This window comes from Nematostella vectensis, chromosome 1 (genome assembly GCF_932526225.1).
Source record: "Nematostella vectensis chromosome 1, jaNemVect1.1, whole genome shotgun sequence".
NCBI lineage: Eukaryota > Metazoa > Cnidaria > Anthozoa > Actiniaria > Edwardsiidae > Nematostella > Nematostella vectensis.
Genome location: NC_064034.1, coordinates 12,836,719 through 12,861,636, shown reverse-complemented (window position 1 = coordinate 12,861,636; position 24,918 = coordinate 12,836,719). Strand labels below are relative to the sequence as shown.

Genomic DNA, 24,918 nt, shown 5'->3' with positions numbered 1-24,918 from the left:
ATATTGTGTGACTTCCATATGTTTTTGAAATCTTAACTTTTTGTCGACGCTATTAGATTTGTAAAGTTTCGTTAGCCTTTTTGTATATATTTTGGACTACCTGTGGAGAAGAGCCGTACTTGAATACTATACGCATGCGTACTTGTCGTTCTTGTTGATGCCGCAATGGCGACCTTGTTGGTCGTTTTGAATGACCGAGAAAAAAAACACACCTGACGCACTGAACACACGAGAAAAAAGCAACTCAACGCAGCCAATGTATCTATAAGTAACCACAGATGGCTGAGATATTCCGATCCGCGCTGAGCTACATCAGCCAAACTGGCAAAGACAACGATTTTGTCGGCCAATTCGTTGAACTTGGGCCTTTAGAACTTAAGATCAAACGTGTTATCGCAGAGGGTACGCTACTACATTATACGAGAAGCATTTTATGGTGATGTTCACTTTTATTTGGCTGAGTACTTATAGTGTTGTCTTATGTAGGTGGTTATGGATTTGTGTTTGTGGCGCAAGATGGGAAAACAGGCAAAGAATACGCTTTAAAGGTACCGTAGAACTTTGTGCCAGTACGTAATGTATACACACTTGTTATTCTATTTACATGTGGGATTGCTCAGGGGAACCAAATAATCACATGGGACCTGCGACGTTGCCCTGTCTTGACTTATGATAACTGTTTTACCAATGTTCCCATGTTTGTTTTGGATTCACATAAGTTATGTTTGAAGTGGAATGCAATAAAAAATATTTAAGAATGTTGGATCATATTTTCTAAAGATAATGTGTGGATAACAAGCTTAATGGTTGTAATTAGATCTATCAAATGTCAAGTCATAATAACTACTCCTTCATTTGATGTGCCATTCTTTACGGCTGTCAACCAACTTGTACAATTAGTTTGTCTTCCCATCAATCACACTTCAATCAAACTTGGTAGATATTTAATTAAACTACTATATGTAATATGTTTCATTCCATTCCTAGACCATTACTCTCCTAGCCATTTAAAAAAACATATGCTCGATTTGCCATTTTTATTCCTTGCAACCCCTTTCATACCCCTTTATTTATAAAAACATACTAATGATTTTTGTTGTTTTTATTAATTGTTATTTTCAGAGGCTTATGGCTGGTGATGAAGCTGCCAACAAAAACATCCTTCAAGAGATAAACATGCTTGTATCCTGTTTTGCATTCATTTGTCATAGTCTGTAGGAAACTTGAGCAGTCATTTTCTGGGCAACAAACAGCTTTATACTTTCCTTATTTGAAAATATTTTACTCAAACCCAATTGAGAGACATACATATTTACCAGATGAATCCTACTAGCATTGCAATCCCAGAAATGCTATTTAACAACATTATGTTTTACTAGACAAATTCATATACAGTAAAAACTAAACAATAGCAATGATGGTTGTTTGTCAAAAGAGAGTCATGACCAGTAATAATCAATAATGTGTTTGACAAAGAAAGTCATAACCAATAATAAACAATATGGTGTTTCGCACATCAGGTGCTATGGTACATGTCAGCTACTCTTTTAGATTTAAATATATTTTTTTTCAAATACACAAACAAAGGCAAGTACAAAGCATACACCATATAATTGATTTTCCCTAACCTTGCTTAGAAGCGTTTGCGAGGGCATCCAAATGTGGTCCAGTTCTACTCTGCGGCATCATTAGGAGAGAAGGAGTCAGGCCACGGCATGACTGAATACTTAATTCTCACAGAGCTTTGTACAGGTATTGTAGACAGGGTATATCAAGTGGTGAATTCATTGTAGATTAAATCAACTGACTTGTTCAGACAGAATTGGAAATTGGATTATTCTAAGCTGTTTATATATATTTATATTGGCTTCCTGTTCGTATAATTGATTACTGTGTAACACTTCATTTGTTTTCATTCAAGGTGGGGAAATGATAAAAATTCTACAAGAGAGGGATGGTCAGCCATTTTCTCCTGATCAGATTCTCAGGATCTTTTATCAACTGTGCCGTGCTGTATCTCACATGCACAAGCAAAGTCCACCCATCATCCACAGAGATCTCAAGGTACACAAGTCTCACTAGGCATATAAAGAATACTACATGGAAAGTTTGCGCGTATGGTTTTTATTCACTAGTTGTGCAGTATCAAAAAACAAACAAGTGAGTGCAGCGAACGAGCAGGGTTTTTTTATACAAAACAAGGAGTGAATAAAAACTGTACAATGCACTTTCCGTGCTGTATTTTGTTTATTATATACATACTGAGAAATTTATAATAAGCTTATTACATAACATTTTATGAGACTTGGCTGCAGAGGCTCTGCAGTTTGTGCTGTTGGATGGTTCAGTTAAAGACAGACAGAAACTTACATTGAAATGAATTTGTCTCGCTGATCTCACACATAGGACTAGCTCATGTAACACAAGTAGTGCACTTTTTAATCTCTAAAATCTCAACATCTATGAAATAAATAAATTACTAAATGGAAAATGCTTCTACGGTTTTTATGCACATGTGGATGCGTTGGGATTGAAGCCATTCAAGTGCAGTAAAAAAAAATATTGTTCGTCCAATCAGAACCGTGAACGACTTTTCATGGTGAAAAAACATCGTTCACGCCTCTGATTTGTTGAGACCAGTGAATGGACTAACATTTACTGGATATGTTTTCAGTGAGTATTTCTCAGTATGTATATAATAAATTACAGTACGATATATTGTATGTTGATGTTTCACAACCTTCTCAGATGCATGCTTTATATCAGAAATTATTATTTTTTAGATTGAGAATATGTTGATAGGATCAAAAGGACAAATTAAACTTTGTGACTTTGGAAGTGCAACCACAGAACCTCTTACACCAGATGATTCTTGGACCGCTTTGAATAGAAGTTTAGCTGAAGATGAGGTTAGTTCTGCTGTTATATGCACTCCTTATACACCAGGGGAATCCTCCTTCTCTGTTTTCACTCTTTGTATAGTCCTTAAGGGTGTTAGGAATTTAGGTTATTATGCGACCTTGGTTGCTACATTGAAGCGTGCTCTTGCAATTTAGGTGGAAAAATAATTGCTTCCGGTTTGAAAATGGCGGGCTTTCCAAGGCACACACGCATTTGTTTACAAACTTTTCGCCAGCAAAAATGTTTTATTTTCCCCCCTTTTGCAACAAGATGTCTCGTTTGTTTTAAAGGGGTTAATATTTTTTTATACAATTTATCATGCTTATATGCTAAAATGCTGCCAACTGGGCCTAGCAAAAAAAAAGGAAAAGAAAAATAGTCTGGGCCACAGCGCATGCATTTAAAACAGCTTCCAGTCGCTTGAAAAAAGGTAAAATGGCACCCTAACTTTTAAAAATCATGACAATGTTTTTGTATGGAAATATTGTTTACCGTTATCTTGTTAAAACTGAGCCTAGAATAAGGTATACCGATCAAAATAAAAAACATAGTGTATGACCAAAATATCCCAATGGTTTGCACATTAATTGGTTAAAAAAAATGATTTGGTTTGTCGATGGTGGCTTGTGCCAAACTTTAAACAAAGTAAAACTATCTAGTAAAAATAAATGTTTTGGAGAAAAGTAAAACTTTTGACACAGCAGCGACTGCTTGGAGTCGACTTGCTATCTGGCTTCAATCTTGTACAGTCCCTAACTCCATATTGTCTCTTCATTTATGATGCACTCTTTTTACTTGATGTGAATCCCATTGCTGTCTATTTTCACATTTTGCATTGTCCTTAATCATATGATATATAATTTAGGCATGTATCCACTGTATAATCCTTAAATACTGTTGTGTTATTTTAATATTTTCCAGATACAAAGAAATACAACACCTATGTATAGGGCTCCAGAAATGGTTGATCTCTACAGTAATCTGCCAGTAACAGAGAAAGCAGACATTTGGGCATTAGGATGCGTCTTATTCTATTTATGCTTCATGGAGCATCCATTTGAAGACTCTGCTAAACTTAGAATCATCAATGCTAAATACACCATACCAGAAATGGACAGGGAATATACAATGTACCATGACTTAATAAGTAAGTAGCCTGCTATACCAGGATAATAATTGCCTTATTTTATTTAAGTTGTTTTCAAATAAAGTTAAACAAATGGTTTCTCATTGTCTGCACAATTACAAGAGTGCTAAACATCATATTTGTCCCAAAAGTACAGTACATGTATTAACACAAGAATAGATCCTGCAAATATTTTTTAATGATTATCATTTGATCCCTTGACAAATAAACCTGATTAGATTTGACATATCAACTTAGGTGAACTGAGGAGGTAGTGTGAGGTATTCCCAGTGTTCTTTATTGTGTTCTTTGCATTGAGTTGGACTTTGATCCCTCTAGATTCCACCCTTGTGGTTCATCCAGAGGACCGACCCTGCATAAGGGATATCCTAACACAACTAGAGGCTTTGGCTGCAGCTAGAAGCGTGGACCTTAAAGCACCTGTGGTAATGATCTCATTGCCTTAAAGAGAGCACACTGATTTCGTAGCTACCTACAGTAACTAAATGATAACAAATAAGTACTCTTTGCACTCAAACTCTAGAAACCATTCACTTTGATCGGTTCACTTTACACAGATGGACAAATCATTTCATGAAACAGGTATCATCATTTCACAATGTTAATTAAACAGATTAAGAGCTCATTTAAAATAATAGTTGAAAACCATTTCCCTAAACTTTACTGAAATTTCAAATGGGGCAAACTCCCTTTAAAACTATAACTGAATATTTGGTTAAGATACACGAAATTTCAGATTAGAAAAAAAATAATTTTTTGCCGAAATTTGTCAGATTTTAAATGCATTGCTTTCTGTCATACTATAAACAGTTTTGTTAGTTATGGATTGTCTGTTTGACATTCTCTTCCCAGAAAATTGTTCTCATACAAAGGACTTTTGTTTTTCAGGCTGAAGGCTTTAGCAGACCAGCATCACAGTGTAAGTATATATACCTATAATACCTATAGCCGAGTGAGTACATGGGTGCTTGGACCTGCCACTATATTGCTGTCAGGATAAAGCAATTATACTATGCCTGTTTTATATACTCGCAGCAGGCCCTATATCCCCAACTAGTGCACCCAGCAATAATAGCATACAGAGCACAAGTAACGCCAGCAACAGTGGAAACTCCGTCCTGTTGGGTGGCGTGATGAAGGGAGCAAACAGTCTTTTTAGCAACATTAAGGGGATCTCCAACAAAGCCTTCCAGTCTATGGCTGGGTGAGTCACAGTGTACTCGCTGACAATTTTGGTTACTTACAGTATAATAAATTATGGTTGACAAACTAATATTATGTTTGTTGAAACTGTTGAAACATAGTTTTGTTGAAAATACTTCCCTAATGTGATATATGATATAAGATATAAGATAAGGAAAATAAACCAGTCTGTATGTTTAATAAAATAAATATAGACTTAAATTTCTGGATTAATTATTGTGTTGTGATTCCTAGTATTCAGGCCCTAGAAACGTTCCTTATCTTGCTCATAATTACATACTATATAAAACCTTTGCCCTTTCTTTACTTTAGGTATGTGAAGAATGACCTTGATTTATCCTACATAACTTCAAGAATCATAGGTAAGAAACATGGTTATTTAATGCAGTTTTGAATATCCTGTGATGTCCCGACGACCATCGCCAATAGCTAAATTGCCTTCTAGCCTCCTTCATTTGAAACCCTTGAATCGTTTTCATTGGCTAGCACAGAAATGGCTTCATATCACTCCACCTCTCCATCTCCTTATTTCATTATAGTTTGAAATGATGGAAAGTGGCTTAGCAGTTTGAAATTGAAATTTGAAATTGACAAGAGTTCACAGAATATTAAAGATCATAGTGTGAAATACAGTAGATGCAGTAGAATACTGTAGATCTCATTTTTTGTTGTGTGCATCAGTTCTCTAATCCATGGATGTATGGAGTATGTCCTGTACAAAACACTATGCAACAAGATGTAGTCTAGTAATGTGAATTTTCTTATGACACCCTGTAAAATCATCTGAGGGTTATTGCAGGGCAGATGCACACAGAAAAGTCTGTTTATACAATGACAAAAGTGATTTAAGGTTTTGGTAAAGGTAGATTTGACAGCACTGTTTGTTTTTGTGGTTTTTGCAAAACCTGTATCAATAGTTTTTAAACTCTATAAATCGCATTCTAAGACGGCTGAAATGGGCCTTTGCTGTCTCCCGTGACCTGTTGACTGTGAATTCACGCCAAATCTTTGACGTTTCTAGCGTATTATTTTGAGGGGAGAACTCAAGCTTGTCGGGCGTAACCTCGCGCGACGGGTTTTAAGATATCGCCTTCAAATTTTCGGGATCTGATAGATAAGTATGCCATGTCATGAAGTGAAGATCGGTTTTATAGCACTTTTCGTGTCCAAATTTCGCCAGAAATGAGAGTTCCAACTTTGATTTGTGATATTTTGTTGTCAGTGTCAAATAACAAAAAGTCCTCACACACTTTGGCAGATCATCTATCTGTCATTGAGATGCCATTATGTGCAAGTGCATGCGCAATAACGCGAAGGTGCATTACGCTCTAGATTAAACTCCGTACTTTTGAGTTTGAGGCCTCAAAACCTGAACACGGAATTAGCTATTGCAAAAATAAACTTGCAGGAGATAATTCAATCTTTTATCTTTCATTTTAAATATAGTTTGTACATGTAGTGAAAATTGCACGTCGTTTACCTTTACCGAGACCTTAACAAAACAACATGCGCAATGATGTCATACATGCATGCATACGCAAAGTATCAACTTTTCCCAACTTGCCAGACCTTGAAGTATTCCTCTAGCGTTAATGAATAATGACTGATATTGACGCGAACCCCTGAACAGTTGAAGACCTTTATTAAAAAAAAAATATCACATGATGTCTTGATTGATCTGTCTATCCATTTGAACTTTATTTTATTCCAGTGATGTCTTTCCCTGCTGAAGGCATTGAATCAACATACAAGAATAACATAGATGATGTCCGAGAATTCCTTGAGGCCAAACATTATGAACAGTACTTTGTTGTTAACGTGTCACCAAGAAACTACAGAGCTGACAAACTAAGCACAAGGGTAAGGGCAATAAAGGGAAATAAGTTTGCTTTTATCACCTTTTTAAAAAGTTGAGAGGGCTTAAACCATTGCCTAGTATTTTTTTAAGGGTTGCAAATGTCACACATATTTTTCGGGGGCTGAACATCCATGTTCAAACCATCTATATGTGTTGCCTATCCTTGTTGTTTAGACCATCTGTAAGTTACTCACCAAGTCTCTATCTGTGTTCCAGGTTCTCCACCAGTGCTGGCCTGTAAACAGACTCCCTCCCCTAGAGAGCATAATTTCTTTGTGCCGGAAAATCTTTGTCTGGTTAAAGAAGGACAGCAGCCGTGTTATCGTTATCCACTGCATGGTATGTATGTAAGAGCCATTATAATCTCACAATCCCTGATATGCAATAACAAAAGCAAAAGCATGTAGCTTATGATAGGCATCTGTACTATTTTTATTAGTTGGTGCTCAGCATAGTATCTGCATTGCATGTGTGAAATGTGTATCCATGTTGATTGTATGTACTTACTAGTCTAACCCCCTTAGCAAATTTCTCCCTGTTTTGTTGTTGGCTGACCTATGTATATTATTCACACAGATCATATTTCCTCCCACCCTATTATTCCACGTGCCAACTTGTATTTCTTTATAAGATGGGCATTGTTATTTTTACCCTGTGCTGCTATCTGCAGGATGGTCGTGTCGCTTCTGGTGTGCTCGTTTCTGCATTCTTTGTGTTCTGTAAGCTTTTCAAGAACCCCAATGGGGCGGCTGACATGTTTAGCATTCGGCGGTGTGGCATCGGTCAAAAAGTGGCTCTTACACCTTCCCAAGAAAGGTAAGATCTCATTTGTAGTATATGGAAAACTTCTGATCTTGTAGCAGAAAGGGAATGCAAGGTTCATGACTTTTACAGAGCATAAGCAAATCTATTTGTCAAAATCATGTATGAAAACAGCTAATTCATAAAGGATAGGACATTACAAATTCTGAGAATTAAACGATTAACAATTATTTTTCAACTGTTTTCCTTTTCTTTCTTCTTAAGTGCTGAAACAAACCTCAAACAGGTTCTTCGTTTGCCTGAAAGGAAAGCGAGGTCTAACTTGATTCAAAGGATAATTGACAAATCTTTGAGTATTTTTGCACACAGGTATCTTCTGTACATCGCAGAACTTATCAACAATCCTTCAATGAAGCCACAGAAGAACTCCCTCTACATCAAGTCTGTGACGCTAAATCCAGTACCAGCATTCAACAAAGCCAGGTAACCAGTGCTCCCAGTCCCTGCATTCATCAAAGCTAGGCAGCCAATAAGTGCACATACAGATGTGCTACAATTGAAGACCATATTGTCTTATTTTGGAACTTCCTTTGAAGGAATGGCTGTCGCCCATTTATCGAGATGTACCAAGGAAACCAGAGGGTGCTTACGACTGTACAAGAGATTGAGAAAATGAGGTAGGGAGACGGGGAGTAGTGGCACTTACGGTGCCTTTAATGACACATTCTCGTACAACAGAGTCTTAGTGTTTTATCATTTTTGTTATTTCATATTGGCTGATGCACTGAGGCATCATTTAATGTAGCTGTAGAATATCATAGAAACCAAAAGGCTTTTTAAGAGATTTTTCAGATTGAGTACAACATTAATGGAGTAAATTTGGTAACGGTTAAGTATTCTGGGCAGGAAGAGAAAATTTATTCGAAACTAAACACAGATCCGTAATAAAAACGATTCCAATGTTTTCTTATAAAGGTTAAGACTATCTGCATCTCATTTTGTCTTTATTTCTAGGGAGTTCACCCTGAGCGATGGTAAGGTGACATTCCCGGTAAACCTGACCCTACAGGGTGACGTCACTATCATCGTGTATCACGGTCGCTCCACCCTGGGGGGCAAGGTACAGGGAAAGATGGCTTCCATGCGGGTTTTCCTGCTGCAGTTCCACACTGGGTTCATCAACCCAAACGCCACCAAGCTCAAATATTCCAGGTAAATACTTGCCTATTATACTATAGTTTAGGCTGCACCGTATCTAAAAAAATCAGGGAACCATTATGTTAAATGTTAGCTATGCAGCCTATACATGATTGCCGACGGCTCTGATCAAAGTTCCACATTTATGGGTCTATCCATATAAATAGTCTACACTTATGAACATGTGGGCTTAAAGTCGATGACTTCTTCGCGAGGCAACCAAATGGATGTTCTAAGCACCAACTGTGTCTATCTTTTGTTAAAGGGAAGAGCTTGACATTGCCAAGGAGGACGTGGTGAAATTTTCAAGTAGGTTTGCTATGACTTTGGACGTGACCATTGACACCGACCAGGCAGCCACCACCACACACACCTGGGATACCCTTAACCCGGCCAGGAATACACCAACCGTCTGCTTTACCAGCAAGGAGGAGTTCCTGGAGTGCCAGGAGGAGTTTGGTATGTTTGCCAGGTCTCATAAAATACAACTAGTTTAAAATTTTAGCTGCACTGATTGCAAAGTTTTTTGTAGTCATCCTTTTTCGAGCATGAAGCAGTGTACAAATGCAGAGATGCTACCCTTGATTGATAGAAGGAAAATATAAATGTCTTATTTATATGTGTTTGTTTGCCCTTCTTTCCTATGTCTATCTTCCTTATTACTACTAGAAAAAAAAATGCATTTTTTTTAGTGAATGCGGACGATCGCGAGTCATCGATAGTCTTCAACTCTGGACAGAACAGCCAATCAGAACCACTCTCCCAGTCCCCAGGAACAGACTCCCCCACTGAAACCACGGCAACAGAAGACACAGCTCCCCAAAGTAAACCTAAAGCGGGCGATATTTTCACGAATATAGATTGGCGCGATCAAGGCGCCATCCCCGAGACAAGACCATCAGCAAGTGACGACAGTGACGACGAGTTCACCCGAGAACTCTTGAATCTCCGTAGCACTAGCGACTCCCCCACTCCCGAAGAGGCTGCAGAAGCAGTTGAAGAAGACTTTTTCAATGAGCGGAATGGAAGTGGGAACGAGGAACTAGACTTATTTAACTTCCCAGCGAATTCGAACGGACTTCCTTCCAACGACCCCCAGGAAAGGTTCGACCCGTTTGCTGATTTCCAGTCCTCTGCACAGGGACAAGCACAGGCGGATTTACTAGATAGCAAGTCGAGTGGCGGGAATACCGTTCACGTAGACTTGTTGAATCTCGGGGGTCATTCGTCTAACGGTCCTAGTGCTGATACTAGGCCAGCTGAAGTTACGGGTATAGATCTGCTCAATCTCTCCCCTGGACCTAAAGACAGTCAGAACGTGGACTTGTTCAGTGGCACGGACAAACACAAGTCGGATATGGGGCACCGCAACAGGAGTTTGGATGATCTGTTAAGGTCGAGCTCGCACGAGGAAGACGACTTCTTCAGGCAGATTGGTAGCCGTAGTTCAGGATCCAGTCTAGAGAACCTCGCCTCGCCTGTACCTAAACACGCCAACTCTGCGGACGATGCCTTTAGTTCTGCAGGAACGAAAGATCACTTTGACCCGTTTGCTTCTCGTGGATCTCACAAGGCTCAGTTCGATTTGTTCGCATCTGATAGTTCAAGCTCTCAGAATCCTTCGGTTTTAGATGACGTATTCAAGACATCGTCAAACTCCGCGATGCATGGCGGCCCCGATCTTCTTGGCGAATGGGGAGGCTCGTTCCAGGCAGACTCGGCTTTAAAACCACAGCAAATTCCCTCGCCAGCTGCTACTCCGCCGCTGACCAGAAAAAATCAGGATAAACCAGATAAACTGGACCCGTTTGCAGGACTTGGGCATTTAGGAATGCACAAGTCTTCATCGGCTCCACAGTTTAAAGTAAAAGACAAGTCGCCTCAGATGCAACACAAAGCATTTGGTGGTGGGGCATCGTGGGGCAAGCCTCAGCAACAGCCAACATGGCAGAGCAGACAACAGCCACAGATGACAACACAGATGCCTCGGCAACCAGCACCGCAACAGCAACCAAAACAGCAACAACAACAGCGCTCCAAACCGAACTACGCGCCAACATTCAGCAAGGGTGGAAACTCCTCTAGTGTGTTCGGAGAGTATGGACTGAGAGGCTCACACAGTAAGCATGCGCATGTAGTTAGTGTTGTTGATGTTTATGTCGTTGTCGCTTTTATGTTGTTAATGGTTGTTGGTGATGATGATGTTGTGGATGATGTTGTTGTTGTTGTTTAATACTTTTTTGGTGTTTCTGAGGTTGGCTGGTCCTTGCCTTCAGAGTTGTTCATTTCCTTGTGTTGTGTCTTCGCAGTGCCAAAGCGTGTTGGACAAGATGAATTTAGCGATATCCTTGACGCGCACGGCTTCAAATCATCGAACGTGGAGAAGGGTCCCGAGACACTGGGTGCCATGGTCAAGCAGATAGCACGGGAGGAGGACCCAATCAAAGCCAAGGTGCGATCATCTACTTAGATAACAATAGGCAAGACTGTGGACGGTAAGCATCCACAACCTACAATGTGAAATATGGCCTTCATGCTCCAACTTTAGAATTCCACCCCGTACTTCGAAGTATTTCGATGTTCAAAGTGTCTGGCGTTATAAACCTCCCTTTTTATATGGGGTTCGTAATGAAGATATTTGCTGTTTGTTTCTTTTTCATTGAAGACGTATCTTTGTTTGCATAACGGGCGGCACATGAACAGTATGCTTTCTAAACAGGGCCAGATACTACATTGCCGTAGAATCCTCGGAAATGTAAGGGGAGGGGGGGTATTTTACGATTAAAACCCTGGAAGAACATAAGCTTAACAGATAGAGTTTTTATTGCTTGTCCCTACTATGGCCTTTATACCTATTGATGCCATACTAGTGGATTGATTACTTATCCTTATCCTTATCCTTATCCCGTGCCACGCCCTCTTAGGTTCGCGAGTGGGCCGATGGCAAGAGAAGCAACATCCGGGCTCTTCTGTGCTCACTGCAAAACGTGCTATGGGAGGAGGAAGACCGCTGGAACCCCGTGGGCATGCACCAGCTCGTACAACCCGACCAGGTAACCAGGCCAGCCCAGACAAACTCACAGAACTAGATACAGTTTTGCCTTAAGGGTGTACTGACATTAGTTGCTCAGTTACGACGTTGCTAGGCTAGTGGCGTTGAGCGCGCGCATATACATAACACGGAATTCGTCATTCAAAAGCTTTCCTGAAGTAAAAGAAACACAAAAAATATGCGTTTCAAGTTCCCCAAAATTGACTTTAAGTTGATCTCAGCCTTTTAGGGTTATGGTATTTCCCATATTTTGTAAAAACGAAGATTCAGCGAAGATTAAGTCAAGCGTACGTTTTTGAAGCCAAAGTTTTCAATTTTCACTACCTGCTCGCGCTGCAAAAACCGGTTGCAAACGCTCGCGCACACACTGAAAATCTTATTTCAAAGTAGCGCGCGCTGTATCAGAATTTTAAAATACTTTTTTAATTTCCATCATGACATGACGGATATCGTTCCTTTGAAGTGTTAATACCACGAAACACTATTGGAATTTGTTTTTTAACTTTCAATATCATCATGTGAGATATCGTGTCTGAGCAGGCCGAATGTGCACGCGCGGGCTTTGATTCACTTCCGGTTATGCGTTTTCTAAAAAAACCTTTTTTTTTTCGCCAAATTATTTCAAGACGCAATATTTTTTTCTGTATTCCTTTTTATTAAAATCTTTATATAGCCAAGCATGGATTTAGCGTTAATTTAACAGAAACTAAAATTATATCAAATAATCTGGATTTCAGGACCTTTGAGAAATCATACAAAAACAATTACTCAATCATTTCTAAAACGCATACTTGGCTTAATGCACACATCCCTCAAGCTTCATAAAACGTATTCAATATTTGTTTTCGAGCAATTTTACTTGAAATATTTGCTTTTATCTGTATCCATGACGTCACATTATGACGTCACGGGGTAACTTCATCATAATAGTCAGCATACTTTTGTTGGTCAACTTGGCAAATATCAGACCCTCATGACCCTTAAGGAATGATATCCCTACTTCAAAGAACGTTGTCAGGGCAAACGGCGAATGGTAAATGTCAAATGGCTGTTCTAAGAATGAAAGGTGCTTATTATTCGACAGAAAAAGGTTATGAAAAAACGTTGACAATTCTGTAGCAATGCGTTAATGACCTTACTGTTATCTTACGATTTATTCTTATTTTTCTGCATTTCATACATATTATATGTTTACTATATATTGAAACCCATGGTCCCTTTCGGTTGTAAACTGCCTTTTGCAAATTCCCATTTGATGTTTGCGCTGACGTTGTTTTTTTGTATTTTAAAAACTGTGCATATAAATATGATTTTTTTTGGAATAGGTGTATATAGATGTTTTTTAATATAGGTGTACAGTGTTTTGATGGTGTTCTCTTTGATGGTTTCTCATTCATGTTTGTTGATTAGGTAAAGAAAGCCTACAGAAAGGCTGTATTATGCGTTCATCCTGATAAGGTGAGTAAAGATATGAACTAGTGTCTTCTGATACTAAACAACAGTCATAGCATCCATTATGACAACCAAAATAACTAGCGGCGAGCGCAGAGACAACTGCATTGTTAAAAGAACTGTACCCAACACCTCGGAACAAAGAACGGGATAATAGAGACAAAAGACCTCCTCTGTAGAACAAATATAATAGTGAAAAAAGCATCTTCGGACTTACTGTATCAACGCAGTGACAACTCAAGAATATGCGCGCCACAACGAGTTTCTTATAAACACAGCAGAAATTAAGCACCATGTATGATTTCTGTTTGTTCATTTCTGTAGCTAACCGGCGAGCCCCACGAAGCTCTAGCCAGAGCAATTTTCATGGAACTCAATGAAGCGTGGTCGTTATTCGAGGAGTCTGGCTGCAAACCGCTATACTGAGACCACGTGACACCACTGGAGATCTCTGAACAATCACTGGTCAGAGGAACCCACGGAAAGGAGTAAAGATTCCCGACCCGGACGCGCAATGACCTTATGATTGATTTCTGTGCGACGCGCTAGCATGGCCACGAAGTTAACCAATTAAAACCAATAAGTATAATATATAGTATTATCTGACATTAACTGTCAAGCCAACCAACGGAAAACACTTGAGTGCATATCCGATCACGACAGAAATCCTCCTAGTTATGAAGTATGAATTTCGTGGTATTCAAAACTGTGAGCATGGTAAATTCGCGACTTTGTGCTAGTGGTCACGGTAGCGCGCGTCGCATGGAAATGAAACTTATAAGCTGACTTAAAATAAATAAGTAAGAAGATATTATATGGATAGATTTTGAAACAAGCTTAGATACTATGAAGCACCGTTTTATTTTATTTTTTGATTTCACGTCATCTTCAATGTTCAATTTATAATTATTCATCCATCCGGACTTAGCACAGCCGAAATGCTGTGGTAAGCATTAATGTCCCTTATCAACGATGCATTACATTGTATTCCTATATCATGTATAAGGGTTGGGTAGTAATTATTGAGTACCTTTGACAAGGACCTTCTATTAATTGTAGAATAGCAGTATTTTTAATGACGATAGTTCATAGATTAATCACACAAGTCTTGTTGAAAAATCCTAGAAAGGCATCCTAGAAGGGCATTCTAGGAGAGTGGGGGGATGGGAGGTTGAATAGATGGGTGGCTTTTACATACCACCACCCTCTTCCAAACATCATTAGGGACGTTACGCAGATAGAACGACGAGTACGACAGATCCGGTAGAAAACAATGGAAGATTAAAAGTACCAAACGTGAAATGCATTCTAGAATAGACCCTGTCTGATACATTTCAGTTATAGCCGTTGTCCTCCCAACAAAAACGTGAAATTTCTCACTTTTCAAGTTTCAGAGGGTCTAGCGAAGACGGATTCTCACTATAAAAAAGAGTGAATTACATAAACGCATTTTTTAAATCACGCTCGTCTTGCTGTCGTGCGTAAGGTTCTTATCCCGGAAAACTTCCATACTTTCGCCTTGAAGAACACTGGAAAAAAAATCATGGGTTTGCGTAGTTTAAAAAATAATTCACAGAATTTGGCTTATTATCAAAGGACGGGAATTTCAAGTGAGTATTAGTAGATTTTATTTTTGGAACAATTCCTTTTCAACTTTTCAATCATACACTTTTTGTGTGTCAGCTTCACACTAAGGCTTTTAGAAAAATGGAATATTTATTGCTGATGGGAGGGCAATTTAGGAATTATGTAAGTAAAAGTGATTAAGGTAATATCATCATACAAAGGTTTGGAAGTAATAAAATGTCCAGAATCATTAAAAAGAGCAAGTGAAATAGATGACATTGTGTCAAAATAGATGACATTGTGTCAATTGCTTATTGTCAATGAAATCTCTCGCGCGTATTTCGGCTTACACTTCCCACGAAATTCACTCCTCATTCCCAGACTCCCTCATACTTTGTTCTCGAAGACACCGTATTTCGCGCGCGCATTCGTATACATGCACCGCGCTCAAAAACAGTTACGTATTTGGTCTTTTCAAGAACTCAAAATTATTCCAATGCAAAACATTGATGTTTGTAGCGGCTAGTTTGGGTGTGTCGATTTTGAACTGATACGACAAGCATACAAAATTGGTTCTTTTTCCCGCATGTTTATTGTGTCATGATTAGCGTCTAATTAGCGTTCTGTAACAGAAGATGACACATTTCCCACCGTAATGCCGTATGCGAATCCGCTATGAATGGACCTCACCCCTCACCCCATCTTTCTGTGGGCGGGCACCATTCTCTGTTAACGCGGGTGCCTGGTCAACTACACAGCCTCCCTGTGGTGGTCTGTAATAGGATTGTCCCAGAGGAAGCGCGCACGGCGCTTAGAATCTTCTGCACCGCCATCCTATTTTAGCCGTGATCGCTTGCCTAGCCTTGTCCCTATTTTTTATTATCCCATCCTGTGCTGTCCTGGCTTGGGGATTAGCCATCGGACTGTTCTGCCTCGCTGCGTTTGGATGTTTTACATTATTTTGGATAAACCTTGGGCTGGTGTTGTGTTCACCTATCCTTATTCCGTACACTTGTATGAACGCAATGGTTGATGGCATTTACTTCCTTGCTCGAGTCTTTAAGGGTGACGCGGAATTGCCTCAGCTTCGGACTCTGTTCACGCACTGTCGCGAGTTTTTGATTAGTCCATGGGATTATCTGGAGGACGCAATTCACAAGTTTTTCGTTTATTTGCGTCGAATGCTGGTGGCATTTACGCCTGCTTGCCTGCAAGATCAACCCATCACTCATGAAAGGCGCAGACGTACCAACGAAAGATCCCAAACACGCGTGAAAGGTATACACTCCAATAATAGAGGCTCCGGAGATAGATCCGATATTACCAGAAATAACTATAATGATGATGGGAGAAGGTCCGTAAGAGAAGCTCGACCGAGAGTGATGCATAAGAAAAGTGATGTTAAACACAGAAGACATCGGGATATTATGACTCAAACTACTTTATGTAGTGGAGGTAAGCAGTCGAAGAGACCGTGCGTTATCGTTAAAATTCACAGTCTAATCATTTACAGGCCCATACCCAGGATTTTTCTTGGGGGGGGGGGGGAGGGGTGCGGCATCCGAAAGAGTGGACAAAATTTTTCCGTGGGGGAAGAACAAAGAGGGATTTTTTTTATAACTTGGCATTATCTCCACGGGACCTTCGGCGGTTGTGGCCTTTTGCATCCCCTGTACCCCCCCCCCCCCCCCCCTGGGTACCGGCCTGATTTATTTTTCATATTCACAACAAACAGATGTTTCCAATGCATTAGTAACCACAGACCTTACTCTAGAAGTGATCTAGATTTGCCTGCAACTACACCGTATCTCATAGCCAAGAAAGCACTGTGTCTGGCCCCCATTTTGTGTTGGATGTTAAGGATGGTGCAGTTTATAAATAACTATGCCATCTCTTCCAAGGCCTCAATTGTCTACCCGTAAGGATAATCATGATTTTGCTCTAAAAGGGCCGGTTCTATTAAACCCACGGATGTACCCCTGGATCTGCCACCGCTATCATACACATTGCTCCAATAAAACATATCTTTCTCTACAGTCCGCCTATCAGTTCAGCACGAGAGGCCTGGTGACGAGGGCCCTGGTGAGGCTCCCTCCACGCTGTCCTACCTCATACGCACTCTCGCTATGGCCCTCGATCCAGGCTTTCTTCTGCTTATTGTTCTACGCGCGGTATTGCGCTTTACTAAGCGTTGTGCACGCTTCTTGTTTTGGCTAGCTGACGAGTGTTCCTTGGGGATCATGGCTTGGGCCTTCCCAGGTGAGAACGTCCTAGACTATAAAATATTGCCAGAAGTTGTATTAGATTTTTTTTACGCTTTAGGGTCCTTTTTTCCCTTCATTCTGGAATGGGGATGTTTCTGGTAGAGAATGTTCAGAATAGCATTCGAGTCATTCTGCTACAGGTAGCAGAATGGGAGGAATGGCCTTCATTCCATTCCGGAATGGGAACGCGGGATAAACGAACGCGTGCTTTTTCTATTCTGATCATTCTCTCATTCCAGAATCAAGAGTAAACAAACGCGCCCTTAGATTGCAACCAATACTTCGTGAATAACATACTGTGTCATACCAATTACGGTATAAAATAAAACACGGAAAAAATGGCACAGTTATGCCAATAAAACTAATGTTCCGGTCACCCAATGACGTTACTTCGGATTGTTTCTATGAATGCCTGTAGGTTCCTATGAATTTTATTTACTCACAACGGTATTCTTATTTCCCTGCTAGCAGAGGCCTCTTTTCTCTGTATTTCGCTAATACAGAGAAAAGAGGCCTCTGCTAGCAGGGAATATTCTTATAGAATTGGCAGAATACCTTGGGATAGATATATCGACTTCAGTTCCACTCACACCACGCGAGGCACCTAAGAGCAATATCCCAAACCTTGGGGACGCCTTCAATATCGCCGTGCAAGAGAGCTCGTCCCAGCTCGGCGACGAAGACGTGATAAGGCACTGGGTACTTAGTCATGGAGATGTGGAACAAGGTTAGAGTCGCGAGTAACGTATATCAGGATAACAACGATACAAACGGAGTGTTCAACCCTCTGATTTTGTCCGGATTTTCTCGCAATTTGGTTGAAAAACCTGATTTCCACGCAATAACTTGATTGGGATACAGGGCCGTAGCAGGGGGCGGGGCACTGGGGGCACGTACCCCCCCCCCCCCCAATATTTTAAAAAAGTTATAAGGAAATTACAAGTAGGGGCGTGGCTGTGCCCCCATTGTTTTCTTAAAGTTTCTGTATCATCGTGCTCCCCCCCCCCCCCCAATAATCCGAGGCCTGCTACAGCTATGGGATAATATAAATTCGGGAGAGATGTGGGGGTATTCATAGATCCGACGCGCGCACGAATATCCAATCAGAAAGCAGCAAAGAGAAGCCAGCGAAGTGCAACCCAAATGTCCCACAAAAGTCCCTAAAATTGTACAACATGTCGGATGAGGTCTGTGAACCCTGCTCGGGTTTATCTAAAATATAGACGTTTATAGGGGTTTACCTGCGACTTGGGAAATAAAACACGGTCACCTAACATGATGGAAACTTGATTTGCTGTCCAAGCTTGGTGAAAATCTTGTAGAAAAGCATAGAAATAGATAGTTACAAGTTTGGTTGTTGAATGGAAACAGCACGAATCCAGCTCGAAATACAAAAATTTGCAAATGATAAGATAAAGCGGTGCTCTTTTCGGTAGTTACTATGTGTTTATGTGCTTTCTAAGCTATTTTTGTCAACTTGCAGTGATTTAAGTGCGGGGAAAAGTAGAAGAGAATGCCGAATTCGCTGTTTACACCTGACTTTTAACTACAAGTTTTATTGGCAAACGTCAAGATTCAAGTATAGCAAAAATACAAACGACGGTCTCATTCTTATATGATAATATCAAACACAAGTTCAATGGTAGGACTTACACTGTTCTTGTATGTGGTTTGTTTGCTTTTAATTTATTATTTTTCTTCGTAGAAATTGTACGTGTTTTTTTGCAATTTGAGTCCCAACTCGACACTAAATGTGGCCGGTCAAAGAAAACAGGACTAGCACTTTCCACGCTGACCGAAAAATGCTTATTTGCTTGTCCAAATTCGCAAAAAAAATATCTCCAACCAATCTTTTTTGGCGTCGATTGCCGACTTTTAGTGGGAAATTTGTGCGACCACGTGGCTGTTATTGCATCATCTCTTTCCTGATTGGCTATTCGTGCGCGCGTGATTGACATGTCGGATCTATGAATTGTTATGCAATTCTGAAGAAGACTCCAAGTGCAACCAACATATTTACTCCTGATAATTATCTCGTTGTCTTTTGAAGACTCCAGTGAAAATAAGCGTGAAAGTGAATGCCTTTGTTTTGAGCGTTTTTTTTTTTTTGGGGGGGGGGAGGCTCGCCCTACCTTTGTAAGGGGGGTGGATAGGGGGATGGGAGAGAAAGAGTCTGATTTCAATGGTGTACAAGTTGAACACTCTTTATGACTAAGAAAATGCGTGTGTTTCTGCATCTTCGGTGTCCGACTTAACAGATGAAAGACTTGTGGTATATGAGGAGCGAAACGCAGGACGCCTAGTTGGGCAACCAAGGACCAGGGAATGGGAGATCATGATGGACAATTTCTTCTCGTTGCTGTCGTTGGTCTTCTTTGGAGTTCTCATCCCGTTCTGGTTCTATCGCTCTATGGGGATAGTATTTCTGGCGATCCTTGGAGGACCGTGAAATCACCCGAGAAGATCGTCCTAAGAGAATGATGCCGGGACGATAACCTTGTAACCACATCCAAGCCTCAGTAATTAATATGATATCATTTTTTTTCTGCCTTGAATAAAGATTTTGATGTGATTAATGGCCTGTTATTGCATTTTGTCTGCTATCGCAAGAAGGGGCGGATGTGTTCCACAACCCCCCCCTCCCCCCCCCCCCCCGAATCCGCCATTGGCAAACGGGGCAAGTGGAAAATAGACCAGTCTGCGCTTCAAATGCTGTCAAGATTTTTGCTTACTATTCAATCATGAAAGCACCTCCCATGTCCGAGTACCAGTTTTAATCTCTCATACGAGAACATCCAAATGTAGGAGCATTTGGATGCCATCTGTGGGAAATTCCACTAGTATTTTAAGCCTAGTATTAACACAGACACACCGCGTACTGAATTGCAATTTTGGTGTGATGCATGATTAGTTTATCAAGTCGGTAATACCGTTATTTTTCTAGTCGCGTCAGTAGTTGCTCCCTTAGTTGACCTTTTGTTGTATTAAATACATGTTCACGTGCACGACAATTACACCGCTGCTATAGGATAGTCCCTCCGAGGAGACCGAAAGCGCCCAGATAAGCCTAAATATTTTTCACTCTAAGTCACAGCGAGCTGTGTGTGGCGTAACCGTATAAGACTGGGCTAGGAACTTGGTTATTGCCTCCCTATTAATGCGCGGGTGCCTCGGTGCCTGTGTGTTACACAGTTAGCTAGATAGCGGTGTTGGAGCCGAAATCTCCAGCCTAGCCGTAAAGCTTTAGCTGCCATACGGTGATTCAGCGGACGTCTGGATGTATGGTCTATTTTTTTCTCTTTGAGATCAAGTTCGACCCTCGGTTTTATTTACGCCATTTTTTTACCTTTTACTTTTTTCTTTTTTATTTCGCCATCGTTTTATCTCTTTTGGATTTGATTTTGATTTTGAGTGAACGCTAACATGTTTACTCTCCTGCGCAGAGCTTTCTGTGTCGCTCGTTTACTTTGCTCCAAGTAAACGAGCGATACTTGTTCGGACCCCAATGGATCCTTTCTGGGTTTCCTGTGGATAGCAGCTGCATCGCGGGCTCACCTTGGCGTGCTCAGTGCTCAACAAAATGGCGTCGGTTGAAACTCGTGTTGAATAGACAAAACGCGATTGATCTCGCTGTAGCATGGGACGAAGACGATCAAAACGTAAACCAGCGCCGACGAAACGAAAAGATCCTCTGGACGTGCAGTTCAATTGCCCGTTCTGTAACCACGAGAAATCATGCGAAGTAAAACTGTAAGTAAGGTGTGAACGTTATAGCCAAATTCGTTGTTGCGCGACCTGCCAGAATCCAAAATTTCTTTCTTCGTTTGGAAATAGCGCGTAGTCAATCAAAACCAGACAAACCGCTCCCAAAGCTTGTGTCTGACTACGCGCTATTCCCAAACGACACATGGGTTTTGAATTCGCCGAGTTCGCGCAACAACGAATTTGGCTGTAAGCTTATCTCACTCTATAGAATATTGTTTACGAAAGTTTTCTCGGAACAGATTTGCTAATGCTTTGTGAGAGGATATGATTAACAGTGTTCTATTTAGCCTTTACAATTTTCATGTCTGTACCGCAAGTATTGTTTTCCCAATAGCATGCGTCAAATATTTGACTTCTTATTGCCATTGATCATTTGATGTAAGTAACTTACTATTTTGTTATTTCCACAGTGACAGAGTGAAGAATATGGGTTACATATCATGCCGTGTATGCCTAGAAACGTATCAGAGTTCAATCACATGTATCCTTTAAAACATTTTTTAAAGTCTTTTTTAGTTTATTTAAAACAATTTTTACATTTACTAAATATAACTTGACTTACCTAGACTGAAATTTTTAATAGACTCCATCTTTTAAAAAAAGGTGAGATAAGGTTTACATTTTTTTTTTCGCTGGGTGTTTGTATGTAGAGAATTATTGAAAGATATGCAGGTAATAAATCTCCTTAGAGGCTGATGATGAAAGGTTATCTTTAAGTTAAACCTGTCTCACAATCTCAAACTAGATTGAACAATAATATAATTTTTGATTAGCCTAGTGTAGGGAAATGCAATTAATTTTTTGGTGTTCATTTGCAGAGGCACATCAAAGTATACCAAGCCAAAAATGCAGTAGTTTGAGTTTTCCTTAAATTTTTCCTTAGCATTTTTAGAAGTCTAATATTTTTTTGACCATGAGGTAATAAGTGCAAATTTGGACAGGCCCCCACATTTGTTTATAAACAACTTCTTTCCTTTGATTGTCAAAAAGGGTGACTACTATTTAAAAAGTAATACATCTACATGTATAATAGGCACCACATTTGAGATACAAGAAAATTATTAAGTATAGATGTAACCAGTATCTTTTTTACCAACTCTGAGCCCATTTCAAGACCCCTTCTAGCTATGTTTTACTGAAATCACTTTGCAGATTTAATGATAGCTGGGATCTACTTTATGATGGCACTACTTACTTCTATTGACACCTTTTCATGTAAACATATACAGTACAGTGAGTAATATATCCTTTGGCTTCCATTTATCACCTGACCTTACAGGCTTGTTGCTGTTCGATTGATAAGGTTTGAACTCCTGGTGGTATCTGTGGCAGAATATGAGAGGCATGCGGGGAGGTATCCACCCGACCCACTCCCCTATCCTTGTATCAGCCCATTGTGTCTCAGAGTCCACTTATTACTCATATTTATAGTAAAAGTGTGTAGCCAAAAGAGGTACCAGGTGTAAATGCTGACTAGATATCAGTCAGGCATTTACACTTATTGATGGAATATTTATATCTCAATCATAAGATCTTAGTCATTTGTGATCTTCTTTTCACAGTGAAGGCCATTGTGACTGGCACACAAAGAAAGAATTGTATGTGTCATACTTTGCATTCATTTTTTCTTAACTCACTTATCAGATTTGTCAGAACCTGTTGATGTCTACAGTGATTGGATCGATGCTTGTGAGTTAGCCAATCAGTGAAGAGGAGAAGTTCCATAACACTGATCTGTATGTAGACTAATGCTATAACAAGTGTATAACCCAGGATATCTAGTGTAGGCCAGGCCATTGCCATTATCATGTAAATAAATCTTCATATGAACATATTTTTGTGTGGCGTTTGCTCCTTAAGTTCTACTTATCATATTTCCTTTCTTACCACCGTCAGCAATGGACATCTCGAATAACCTTTTTAAAGTTTAAGAATTCCCCATATTTCTTCTCTCTCTGAAGGAAATATTTTTAAAGATACCATTCAAGTGTCAGTGTTTGTTGTGTCATATTCAGCATTCTGGTTCGAGATCACATCTACATGCATGGTTCATATTATGCTATTTAATAATTATCGTTTGTTTCTCATTTGGCTTTGTCATGAATTGTATTTTTGTTTTCCAACAAAGAAACTTTTTTAAAACAATCATTGATTGGAATTACCTACGATTTTATAATATTTTCTTTTATTATTCCTAGAAAAAGGATGTCTTTTTATCAACCAATTTAGAATTGTTCTGCTGATCAGCTTTTGCTATCAAGATTTGGATCCGCTTTATGCCTATTTTAACGTTTTTAAAGTGTGACGCTTGCTATCAAAGCCACCTTTAGCCTCCTCTCCAGGCATCTCGAGTGATTTTTGTACAATATTTTTATGAATTGGGCTTCCTGTGTTGAACCGTTACCGGAAGAGGTCTCTTTCTTGATCACGCCACAGGAAGCCCGAACTCGACAAAAGCCCCTTTTCCCAATAAAGGGTCCAAAACACCTGCGGCTAGCCACCTTGCATCTGTCAGAATCAGCCAAGTCTTAATTGACACGAACTGGGGGGATCCTAAAGTGCATTGGTGTGCATTGAAGCATCTGTTTGACAAGCTCGTTGGATAGTTAGGCTGATGCCAATCAGATAGTACGTTTATCGTAACCTCAATAGATTACTTCACAAAACTGTCAAGGTGGCCACGGTAGCGCGCGTCGCACTTTAATAGAGATATCTTCTGTTTTGTGTCTTTTGTGTTGATCGTCATGCATGGGGCTCTCTCTTGTTCCACGTCCTATCTTTGAGATTCGCATGACGATGGTACTTTTAAAATGTCTGCCAATCGCATTACTCTTGCAATCCTTCTTTTCATCGCAAACTTTAAGATATAATGTCAAGCAAGCTGATACGAAGTCTTCATCAATGTCACCAGTGGCTATTGTGCACTTGCGCATCACCAGTCAGCATTAGGAGAGCTGCTGGTATCAATAAATGAAAGAGAGTTTAACCTTATCATCGAATTTTCCAGTGCCCTGCTCGAAGTTAGTATTTGCCAATGGCTTACTCCTCTTGTGTTGTTTTACACTATAAACTTACAAACTCTTCTTGATTGTAAGACTGCCTGAGATGTTTGTTAACTTGTTTCGTTCACATGCGTCACCGTTGTCTTAATAGTGTATTCCGGTTCTAAAATAATACCATTCCTAATCGGAGGAAGAATAAAACCCTCGGGCTCCTCGCTCAATTTCTCCTGACAAGCCACGCAGTACACTCGAGACAGTCCAATAATAACAACACAGACTCCAAGCACGAAGAATGTAAGGAGATGAACGGTAACCAGAGTTTCAATATTGTCATGGTATTTTTCTACATGTGCTTTACATCCTGTAATCAAGAAAAGGCTTGCGAAGAGAGCTATTTCGTGTTTTAAAAAGCCCATGTTTTCTTCTATAGGATTTTGAAATGAAGGTACTTCTAGAGATGATGTCGCGTCGTATCATCCTTCACGCTGTCTCGACTCTGTATGCGTTACCTGGCCCTTCATCCGTAAAAGGGCGACTAATATTTACTTGTAACGTCTCGGTAGAAGCTTCTTTTGTGAAAGAACGCGTGCAGGCAATTAAAACCAACAAAACTTTCTTGTATGTAAAGATCCCTACCAATGCCAAACAGATCAAAGAAAACTGTTTAGAGGCAGCAGTAAAATAAAGTGTACGTTAAAGATTCGTCGGTCAGCCATTTTTTTTCATCGTACTAAATACCAAGTAAGGTT

The 24,918-nt window shown here is 40.0% G+C and overlaps 3 protein-coding genes across 5 annotated transcripts; all 3 read left to right on the top strand.

Moving 5' to 3' along the window:
* The first annotated feature begins 132 nt into the window (after positions 1-132).
* Positions 133-14,878, top strand: LOC5515943 (cyclin-G-associated kinase). 2 transcript variants are annotated; one of them, XM_032385635.2, is made up of 23 exons: positions 133-402; positions 487-548; positions 1,123-1,182; positions 1,638-1,752; positions 1,922-2,064; positions 2,784-2,909; positions 3,823-4,048; positions 4,367-4,473; positions 4,937-4,967; positions 5,087-5,252; positions 5,564-5,613; positions 6,963-7,111; positions 7,326-7,448; positions 7,780-7,925; positions 8,241-8,354; positions 8,468-8,548; positions 8,886-9,083; positions 9,334-9,527; positions 9,761-11,188; positions 11,378-11,520; positions 11,993-12,121; positions 13,531-13,578; positions 13,897-14,878. In XM_032385635.2, exons 1-23 carry the CDS (start codon positions 279-281, stop codon positions 13,996-13,998), a joined length of 4,065 nt encoding a protein of 1,354 aa, XP_032241526.2. In that variant the 5' UTR covers positions 133-278; the 3' UTR covers positions 13,999-14,878. The 2 variants fall into 2 exon arrangements, with proteins under 2 accessions (XP_032241526.2, XP_032241525.2); XM_032385634.2 differs by having other exon boundaries at positions 5,084-5,252.
* An 896-nt stretch (positions 14,879-15,774) lies between these two features.
* On the top strand, positions 15,775-19,974 carry LOC116620094. 2 transcript variants are annotated; one of them, XM_032385644.2, is made up of 4 exons: positions 15,775-16,593; positions 17,356-17,397; positions 17,944-18,129; positions 19,661-19,974. In XM_032385644.2, the coding sequence occupies exons 1-4, from the start codon at positions 16,155-16,157 to the stop codon at positions 19,849-19,851; spliced, it is 858 nt and encodes a 285-aa protein (XP_032241535.2). In that variant the 5' UTR covers positions 15,775-16,154; the 3' UTR covers positions 19,852-19,974. The 2 variants fall into 2 exon arrangements, with proteins under 2 accessions (XP_032241535.2, XP_032241533.2); XM_032385642.2 differs by having other exon boundaries at positions 17,176-17,397.
* Positions 19,975-20,954: 980 nt separating this feature from the next.
* On the top strand, positions 20,955-23,001 carry LOC5515888 (transcription elongation factor 1 homolog). The gene is made up of 3 exons (XM_001635941.3): positions 20,955-21,152; positions 21,578-21,648; positions 22,812-23,001. Exons 1-3 carry the CDS (start codon positions 21,040-21,042, stop codon positions 22,874-22,876), a joined length of 249 nt encoding a protein of 82 aa, XP_001635991.1. The 5' UTR covers positions 20,955-21,039; the 3' UTR covers positions 22,877-23,001.
* Positions 23,002-24,918: the final 1,917 nt, after the last annotated feature.